The sequence below is a fragment of the Haplochromis burtoni genome, unplaced genomic scaffold (genome assembly GCF_018398535.1).
Source record: "Haplochromis burtoni strain Fernald_Lab_line unplaced genomic scaffold, NCSU_Asbu1 Contig_165, whole genome shotgun sequence".
Taxonomy (NCBI): Eukaryota; Metazoa; Chordata; class Actinopteri; order Cichliformes; family Cichlidae; genus Haplochromis; species Haplochromis burtoni.
Window position 1 is genome coordinate 600,677 of NW_024582526.1, and position 10,260 is coordinate 610,936.

The 10,260-nt window shown below is 42.0% G+C and overlaps 1 protein-coding gene across 1 annotated transcript in view; it reads right to left on the reverse strand.

The window, feature by feature from the left end:
• The window catches only part of plcl1 (phospholipase C like 1), a 121,407-nt gene that overhangs the window by 43,540 nt on the left and 67,607 nt on the right, over positions 1-10,260 (reverse strand). The window contains exons 2-5 of the mRNA XM_005933378.3: positions 4,134-4,208; positions 2,070-2,357; positions 1,650-1,940; positions 158-549 (exon numbers count right to left, since the gene is read on the reverse strand). Of these exons, the coding sequence (XP_005933440.1) occupies positions 158-549; positions 1,650-1,940; positions 2,070-2,357; positions 4,134-4,208 (1,046 nt within the window). The remainder of the gene's footprint in view (positions 1-157; positions 550-1,649; positions 1,941-2,069; positions 2,358-4,133; positions 4,209-10,260) is intronic.

A 10,260-nucleotide genomic window follows, 5' to 3' on the forward strand; every position in this document is an offset into this window, starting at 1 on the left:
TTTTGTTTGTTTGTTTGTTTGTTTGTTTGTTTGTTTGTTTGTTTGTTTGTTTGTTTGTTTGTTCACTCCTAGTTTTTTCTTTAACTGGTTCAGAAAAAGAACCCTTTTAATTTTGTTTGTTTTTTTAAAAGATGTCATGTTGATCTGTTTGACTCACCTGATGTAGTAGTGGGACAGAGGCATGTTCATATCCTGGCAAACCCCTAGTTGCTCTGGGTCAAGCAGCTGGCATTCTGGAGACTGCAGGTAGCGGGCAAATCCATCCAGACCCAGCAGCCCTCTCTCCTTGCCTTGAGCAGAGGGCTCATAACGCCTCAATAGTTCCCAGCAGCCCTCAGTGGTAGCCAGAGACAAACCCTGCTCTGTCTCCAAGAAGAGCCGGAGGTCCTGAGGGTCCAGACACTCGCGGTCTTTGGACAGTTGCACCATTAGGAAGTAGACATCTGGCCGTGTGCAAAGCTCGCAGAAGGCTTCCTCAAATTCCTCACGTGTCACGTGGGAGGTCAGCTTTTCCTTGCTGCGCTGGATCTCCTTGAAACGGAGACGCACCTGAGGAAAAACAAAGCGGAAGTGGATGAAAATAGGAAAGTGCAGACAGTTAATTAAGCAAGAACTTCAGTTATTATGTCTCATTCATTCAGTGAAGTTGGCAAAGAGGATTACATTTTACTTGTCTTTTTTCATTAAGGATATTAAAGCGAGCCACATTCAATTATATGACACAATGTAGCCATCGTTTCTGTCTACTCTGAATTCTCCTTTCTGTATCTTCTGTGTTCTCGCCCATGTGTGCCAGTGCAGACATTTATATTCTCTAAGTTTCCTAGCTTAGTCTGTGTGTAAGCAAAATAAGGCACGAGGCAGGAAAAGGGAGAAGGAGCGGTCCTGCGTGAGGCAACAGCAATCCAAAAGAGAAAAGCAGAACAGCCACAAATCCCTCATCAAGAGGGATTAAATGTCCTATTGCTCCAATCAATGTTATTTGGAAACACATCACTTAGCTGTGATTGTAGCTGAACATGTCGTTCTGAAATGCAGTCCTGATTGCAAAGAGCTTAAATGATGATGCTGTTTTTTACAATGTGTAAGTTCTGTTAATGCACAATATCTCAGCAGCTCTGGAGGTTAGCATTATGGGTATAAAACCTAGAGCAAATCATTATGACAGAACTCAAATGTTCCAGTTATTTCTGAGTCAGTAAGCTTTGTGTGACAACCTCCTTCTCAACTTTCTCTGTTCAAAGATTTAAAGATCATCAGGCTCCATATTTTCTGTTTAATTCTGCAGATTTAATGTGCAACACAAACACACTAGAGTTTGAGTTTTAGTGAACAGCAGCTGTGGTTTTTCTACAGTTTTGACCCTCACTTTCCTAATAGTATAGCCAACAGTTATGGAGCAATATTAGCAGTCAAAATAATTCTCTATTTGCTAGGTTTTTGGTCTCCACCAACTTCCAAAGGAAATCTGGCTTGTGCTGCTCTGATAATGTCTGAAGGCAGTCTCTGACTCTGTCTGTCTAGCTGGAGCTTACTGTTACTCTTAAGTCAAAGAAAATACAGCTTCAGATAAGCATACATTTATGCACTGGTGGTGCTTCATATCTAATACTGCAAGTCAAGTTTCTGTGGTATTACATATTTGTCACCTTGGCCTCCTTGATACCAGGGCACAGTTTACAGATGGTGGCGACTGCTACGTCCTCTGACACGATCCCGTAGCCATCTTCATCGACCTGGGCAAACTCTGCTGTCAGCCACTCGCTCCTCATCTTGCTTCCCAGGCTTCCTTCAACGGCCACCCCCCCTCCTTCACCTGGTCCTCCTCCTGCTACACCTCCCCCAGCCCCTCCTACGATGGAAGGATGAGCCAGCAGGTAACGAAGGCCTGTTACCCAGATGTTGGCCACATCAGCTGACAATGCCACCAAGTCTAGAGACTGTAGGGAAACATGGATAACTGGTTTAATGGCTGGGTGTACACTAGTGATTTTCTTCGTTTATATGTTTATACACAGATGTTTTGACACTATTCTTCTGCTGACACACATTTCTTTTTCCATTCTTACCTGGTAGTCATCTCCATGTATGATAGAGAAGGCTGCTTCTTCAGCCAGATGTTCGGAGAGAGGGCCATTGTGGAGGAAGGTCTCGGTGCTCTTCCCAGTGCGGACCTCACGAATGCTGGAAACGTCAAGCCGAGCCCGGTCTCCATCTTTCTTGGATGGCTCCCAGCGTAAGCAGCTCAAGTCTGGATCCAGTGTGTAAAAACGACAGTAAACCCTAGAATTGGGCCGGATCTTCTTCAGTTCACACCCTCCCTGCATGAACGCCAAACAGTCGGCTGCACTGCTGACCTGGAAATTAAAATCACGAAAAACACGTTACTGTCCACACGTGAATTTTCTTTATTCCAGACAAAATATACTTTCAATTTATTGGAATATGTCCTATTAATGTCTCTGTGTCGGATATTAATCTGGTAAGGAAAAGGAAGAAATTGTTAAACAGGAATGGTTTTCCAGGTGGAGACAGCTGACATTTATTCCCCCTCGACTTTTATGTTTCTTCACTGGTTTTGCATTTAGCTGGGTTAGTTTCGCTATTGGTAGAATGAGGCCATACCTCGACCCTACAGAGGTTGCAGCTCCTTTCTCCTTTGGCAGGTTTGCTGTGTCTCCTAGCACAGTCAAAAGAGCATGGAGGCTATAGTAGGAGGCAGCCAGTTACTCTAGGAGAGCTGGACAGATAGGAGACTGGTCCTGCTCAAGGGTTATGGACGTATCAGCAGCACCAGTATCAGCTGCTTTGTGCAAGGAGGAACAGGAAGAGCACCGCCTGAGCTAAGTTCAATAAGGTCTCACATCTGTCCGCTCCCAGGTGCTGCCAGCTAAATCTAAGCCTTATCACTCCCACTTTCCCACGCTGTAAAGTTGTTTGTGTCCAATCACCTTCTCCCGGCCTTGCTCTCCCTGCTCTAATCCCTTTCACAGCTGGGATTCTGTTCCCCTGAGATGGGCCAAACACCTATCTATACTCTGTCTCTTAATAAATCATGTTCATTCTTTGTAATGATCTCTCCTTACTGAAATGACCTCCAGCAGGACACTGGTGTGAAAGTCTGTGACCAGACAATCAAAAAAAGACTTCATGATGTCCTCTACTGGGCCGTGTGTCTCATCTATGAACTTCGTCTGTTGTCTTCCTTTTTCATCCTGCCTCCCAGCTCCATCGAGGGAGCCTCGACCCTCACATACATCCCTGCCTCCTGGATTTATTCAGCAGCACTACAGTTGGTACCGTATCATATGCTTTCTGCAAAAAGACAGTGCAACACCTTCTGAACTTCTTTCCTTCTTGATCAAAAGTTGGATATGTAATGCTCTTTCTTGGCATAACCTTCATGATTTAACATGAAATCATTTCTAAATGTAATACTAATACAGTACAGTAGCCTAACACATTTTTCTGCTTCCCTACAGAGCAGCAGCATCCCCCCCCCCTTTTTTTTTTTTTTTCAAATGGTACCCACATCTGTAAGTCTCTTTACAGGGAGGGACACATCTTTTTTCATTTTCATTCATCTACAGTAACATCTTCTAACTGTGGGTGATGCAGTTGACGACAGCCAGGTTAGTTTTGATGTTTTCACAGAGGAGTGTCGCTGCTTCCTTCTATCGGCTCATCATAACAGCTACAACATCAGTTGCAACACCAGCAAATTTATGGCCCAGTGTGTGGCTGAGAGTCACTAGTGGCAACACGCCCTTGGTTCTGGTACAGCACCATGTGTCTCATGTAGACGGCAATAGATTTGATATTTATCACCATTATTGCAAACAGGTGGCATATAAGTGCCTACTTGAGCCAGTTCAAGGGAAAACTAATAGCCATCTGACTGTCTGATTGCTGTATAATCCCTGTTTTATCGTGGTCTTGGCACACCAAAGTAAATGTGAAGACAGTGACTGGACTGAGTGGTCAGGCAAGGAGATCACAAGTTGACTGCAGTCTCCAGACATTGTTTTCCCTAATGTAACTGTAATGTAACTTCCCTGGAGATAATCAGAATTCCCTTTAAGATTCTGCTTAATCTATGTGAAACTGATTTTGATCATTTATTTCCAGTTTACCTTCTTTTCAGAGGGCATACTACTGAAGGACACCGTCTTCTTCCTGCCTCCGCCCACCTTTTGCACTGAGGGGTCCTGAAGAAAGACAAAGACAGACGGGCTGAAGGTCAAAATGAGAAGCATCAACATGCAGGACGTACACAGTCATAAAACCTGGAAAATTAGGATTGGGAGAAAAGTCCCTCCTGGTACTCCTGATATTCCAGGGAAAGGTGGAAAATCTGTTTTCCTTTCAACAAATCTGAGGCATGGCTTAAGACCTGGGACATGAAAAATATTCACTGGTAGGAAAATATTCAACGTTTTGAGCATTTTGAGCAGTGGAGAGGCCGAGGGCAGCAGAACTAACATAGAAACACTGTTTTTTTTCCCTTTTGTTACAACACACACACACACACACACACACACACACACACACACACACACACACACACACACCTGTTTTGAGCCCTGCTGGGATTTTGAATTCCTGCCTCTGTCTTTGTGTCAGACTGATTGGCAAGTTCATGTGCAAATGTCATTGTTTACTTTCATTAGAGCTATTGCAAGGAATTTTTAACGAAGGTCCCGACAATGGCTTGTTGGTGATTTCTAATGAGCTCTAACCACTGGAGCTAAAATGATAGCAGTAATTGCAACTGGCATGGAGTGCAGAGTTGGCCACCTCTCTGCTGTACACTCCTTTACTTTGGTGCTCAACCGGCAAGTAGTGCTTCATTTGTACACATATAATATACTGTAACAGAAGTCTGCTAATAGTAACTGTTCTCCTCCTTAAATATTGGAAATACACTCGCTTCATTGGGTAAGCCTATTCTACTGCTTGTTGCCTGCTCATCAACATCGCATGGCAGCAATTCTCTGACTTTAATAATAATAATAATAATACAATTTATTTGAGAGCGCCTTTCAAAAATCCAAGGTCACCTTACAAAAGAACAACATTAATAAGATAAGATACCTTTATTAGTCCCACAAGGGGAAATTTCATAAAAGAAGCAATAGTCATAAAATACATAAAATGAGTTAAAATTGCAAAGCAGAACTTGACAACAGGTAAAATCAGCACTAAAGCGAATAAGGCAGTGTGAACAGATGTGTTCAAACAGGTTGTGTTGACTTCAGTGTTGACTTTAGTCAACACGACCGCTAAATTTCAAACCCAGCATCAGAATGGGGAAGAAAGGTGATTTAAGCCAGCGGTCCCCAACCTTTTCTGTTCCACAGACCGGTTTAATGTCAGAGAATATTTTCACGGACAGGCCTTTAAGGTGTCACTGATAAATACAACAAAATAAATGATACGACCAAGACAAAAACTGTGGTATATTGTAAATATAACAATAAACGCAAATTCACTGTGTGGTTGTGTAACTTTATTAGCCGCGCCCTCCTGAGATGCACCAACAACATTGAGAGTAACATCCTCCTCTCTGCCCCTTGATGCTCTCTGGTCGCTATGGTAACACGTAAATGTTTCTTTCAAAGTAAGACACAAAACTACAACACGGGAAAAGACCCAGGGGAACCGAGTTAACGATAAAAACCCTGAAAACCATAAATTTCACATCTGAGTCTCATCTCTCGCGGCCCGGTACCAAACGACTCACAGACGCATATTTAAGCGACTTACATATGAAAGTAAAACTGAATTGAACTCAACTGTCACGGTCCTGGGTCGGTGACCCAGTGCTTTGAGTTTCTTGTGTCTCTGAGTTTTTGTATTATGATCTTAGTTCTCTTTGTTGCCCCAGTTTATTCTATAGTCTAGCGCTTTGGCTTTCTTGTATTCTGTTTAGTTTTCTGAGTATTTAGTAGCTGTCTGTGTCTCTTTGTTGTTGTTCTGTGTTTCTTAGTTGCTCTGTCTCCCCTAGTCAAGTCTGCACGCCGGAGGCCCAGCTGTTTTCGCCCGCTTCCCCTTGCTGTAGGAAGCGGCGCAGACACCGCCATAAAATGGACGATGTTAAGCAACTCCCGGTGGTGAGTTACAATGATTATTTTTCTCCCGCTTCTATGGACATTAAAAACAATAGACTCACTCCTGATCCTGTCGATGTGTCAGTTCACATCAAAAGTTCAATCCTGTTTCTAGTGAGTTTGCGTTTGGGTCCGTTTCCTCCCTGCACACAGCCGGATCATGACATCAACACCACAAAGAAATAGCAGATCCTAGACTTTACTCAGTAGCAACTGATTTAGAAACCCTGATCCTAACAGTGTGTAGCTGAAGAATGGAAAATATCACAGTGTAGCTACAGTCAGCTTTATGTAATATTTCACTATGTCATCTTTACCCTTTAAAAACGTTTATTATTATTATTATTATTATTATTATTATTATTATTAATACTGAAATATAAAAGTCATCAACTATCATATGAAGCACCTTTTCAAATAATTGTAGCAGTCAAGAAATCCTTTGCATGCTCTTGTCTCAAAAAGAAACTGTACTTTTACTTGAGTGTTTCTTTTGAAATATTGCTCTGATTTTTACAAATGATTTTTTTCTTTGCAGGGAAAAAAAACAGGAGGCCTACACAACAGAGATAAGGACAGGACAAACAGAGCAGTGATTGCCTCTGAACAAAAGAAAGGGAACAAGGCAAAAAAAGAGGAAGAGTTGAAATCGTTGCCTCGTCCTATTCGGTACATTGATTTCCAATTCCCATATCCGTACACCTCCCAGTACACAGAGACACGGATAAGCAACAAGGTCAGAGTTTTAAATGAGAGCTTGTTTGTCTTTATTCACTTTACTGTGCCACAGAATGTCTTTTTCATTACATTGGTCAGCAGAGGCCGGACAGAAGAGCTTACAGAAAACAGGTCAGTGGGTATTTAGGTGGACAGATCAGAGTGGGGAGTGGCCATAAACTGCGTCTCTTTGACTGCGCTAGTGATGCTCTGGGGCAGTATGGACAGTTGAGAACATTGATGTTGGTAGCTGTCGTTACTAATCCGGCATGTGCACGTTGCGAGACTACATGTTTCCACTGTCACTGCATGACACAGGCCGTCCAGGAAAGTAAGGCCACGTCCTTAAAAAAGCCTTTAATGCAAAGTCCTGTTTCCAGCTATAATCCACCGTCTGCATTAAGCTCTCCCCTTTGTTTGACTTCACCACACTTTTTAACTCTGATATGATCACGCTCACACTCATTGTTGAGTAACTGCCAGGGGAAAGAAAAAATCCGCACGGATGGAGAAACAGTCCAGAGAAATGGAACCAAAAGCTGGAGGCAAGAGGAGATGTAATAAAGGTCAGGCTGGACAAATTAAGAGAATGGATTGGACTTAAGTGGATATGCAAGAAACAAGTAAAATGGAAGGATTGGTTTGCAAACAAGCACAAATAAAATATTCAGCACAAAGAAGCAAAGACGGGAGATGAAAGAAGGACTGTGATGCAACAAGTGCAGACACAAAATGCAGACTAGTAGGAGGCGGGACAAAAGTAGAATACATGGTTAGAGAACAATAGCTCATTGTGTTGGAAAGCCTTGGACAGCAGATAAAGTGGTTACAGCAGCTGGCTCTTCACTAAGGACTGCCACACTATTTCTATACCTGGTTATATCAAATGGGCACAGAAGACAAGCCTCAGGCTCGTATGAGCACCTGCACACAGCGAGGAGACTGGTGCAAAGTTGTAGCTAATATCAGTCTTGTCACAGTAACTGAGAGCTACCAATGAACAAGAAATCTCTTTCCAGACTGTTTTCTACATCTAAACAATGAACAAATAAAGAAAATATCTCCGTATACTTCAATCTAGTGTGACTCCATCAACAGTTTTGTTTTAATCTTCTAAAATCCAAAAATGTCATGATTCTTTTTTGACGTAAAACAAGAAACATCTATGCATTCTCTAAATCAGAGGTCCCCAACCCCCGGGTCACGGACCGGTACCAGGCCGCGAGAGTTGAGCCTCGGGTGTGAAATTTATGTTTTTCAGGGGTTTATTTATATTTGTTTTGTAGTTTTGTCTTATTTTGAAAGAAATATTTACGCGTTACCATAGTGACCAGAGAGCATTAAGGGCAGAGAGGAGGACGTTACTCTCAATGTTGTCGGCGCACTTCAGAAGGTCGCTGCTAATAATGAATTTGTGTTTATTATTATATTTACAAAATACCACAGTTGTCTTGCTCGTATCATTTTATTTTGTTGTATTTATCCGGCACACCTTAAAGGCCGGTCCGTGACATGGAAAAATGGTCCGTGGAGCAAAAAAGGTTGGGGACCACAGGTCTAAATAGAAAACTTACTTTATTGACTCTTCTTTTTTTTTTTGTAACAAATGTAAAACTGCATTCACAGGAGGAAAAAAACTGCTCTGAGTAACATCTGAAATGGACCCTTAGCACAGAATATCCAATTCATTTTTATTTTATTTAGTGCCAAATTACAACGACAGTCACCTCATGGCACTTTATATTGTAAGGTGCAGAGCCAGCAACAATAGAGAAGACAACAATCAGACGAACCCCTTTGAGCAGCACTTTGTGACACCGGGGAAGAAAAACTCAATTTTCACAGGAAGAACCTCTGTGCTGAAGGAGGGGCAGCCATCTGCCACAGGAAGCAAACCAGAGGCAAATATGAAGCCTCTTCATCTTAAAACTATGTCAACTCCATGAGCCAAAAAAACATTTGATAATCAACAGTTAAAGAAGTGCCATGCATGCAATATTTTCAAACATAAATGTTAGCACGGTATGAACAGCAAAATTGTCTGACATTAGAGCTGCATCAGCATAAAGGCATAACACAGGAATCCTTCCCAGGAGGAGGCTAACAGCTGAGGGCTAATCTGCGTAGCCGCTGGTCGTGTTGTATTATGTCTTACTTTGTTATATTTCCTTAAAATATTAATGCAGCCTCTGGGGAAGAGTACATTCTGCTAATGCCTGGTGGGTATAATTAATGGGTTTATTTTTTTAATAAAAATACTAAACTTTAATTGTGTCATTCTGGAGTTATTGCTCTGTAACCATAATTCTTTTGTGTTCACTGTATATGTAAAAGTGCTGTTTGGATTGTCTGTATAATGGCGGGTTAAATGTCACTTTTCGTCTGTTCTACAAAGCAGCTCAAAACTGTTACTTAACTGTTACTTCTATTTTTATAACACACAAATTTGGATCGCTGTAGCCAAACTAGATATGGTATGATTCAACGACCTCATCTTTTTCATTAATCTTGCTACCAGTCTGAAACCAGCTAAAAGCATTTACTCTATGGCAGACAACAAGGTCTTTCTAGCAGTGTTACAGTTTATCCCAGAGGGAATGCAGGCATGTCACGTTTATTCCCACACCAAATTGGGAAAACAATTTTGCGCTAAGCTGGTTTGATGACCAGAGGGCACTGTTATGTTGAGCCAGTAAAAGGAAAACAACAAGAGCGCTGTAGCATGTGAAAGGAGAACTACAAAGCACAAGCTGGTATTAATAACAAAACTAACCTATGATTTTAATTGTAATCTTCTTGAGCAAAATCACAGAACTACTAAACGAAATGTTTAAAAAAACCATGAACTGTCTTCTCCTACTCAGCAGGCAGGCAAACGTACAGGAAGCTCTATACGACGTAAATAAACCTAAAGTGCATTGCATAAGTTAAGTTAAACGCAATAGGCATGGAATATATTAAACATATTTTGGTCTGACAAGTACACAGACTAGTGGCACTGATGGTATATTTAGACTTTTATTCTTGTGGGTCTGTAATGTGGTTTCCAGTGTAAAGATTTGGCTGGCAAAAGGTCAGTATGAACCCTGTGTAAGAATTAATGACTCCATGTTTGGCTTTTCCAATCTGGATAAAAACTAATGTTCCCGCAACTGTACATTGTATGGGGTACAGGCAAGTCATTCAAGTGGGGCCCACTGCTCCTCCACATCTAAAGCCTCCAGCTGAGGTGGTTTTGGCATCTGAGCAAGATGTCTCCAGAACAAACCCTAGGCGAGGTGTTTGGGCATGTCCAACTGGGAGGAGACCAGGTGTGACCAGTGGAGAGATTATGTCTCCAGCTGGTCTGGCGATGTCTTGGTGTCGTCCCAGAAGAGCTGGAGAACCAATATGATGTTAGGCTTAGTGCATGTTTAATCAATAAACTCGGGGG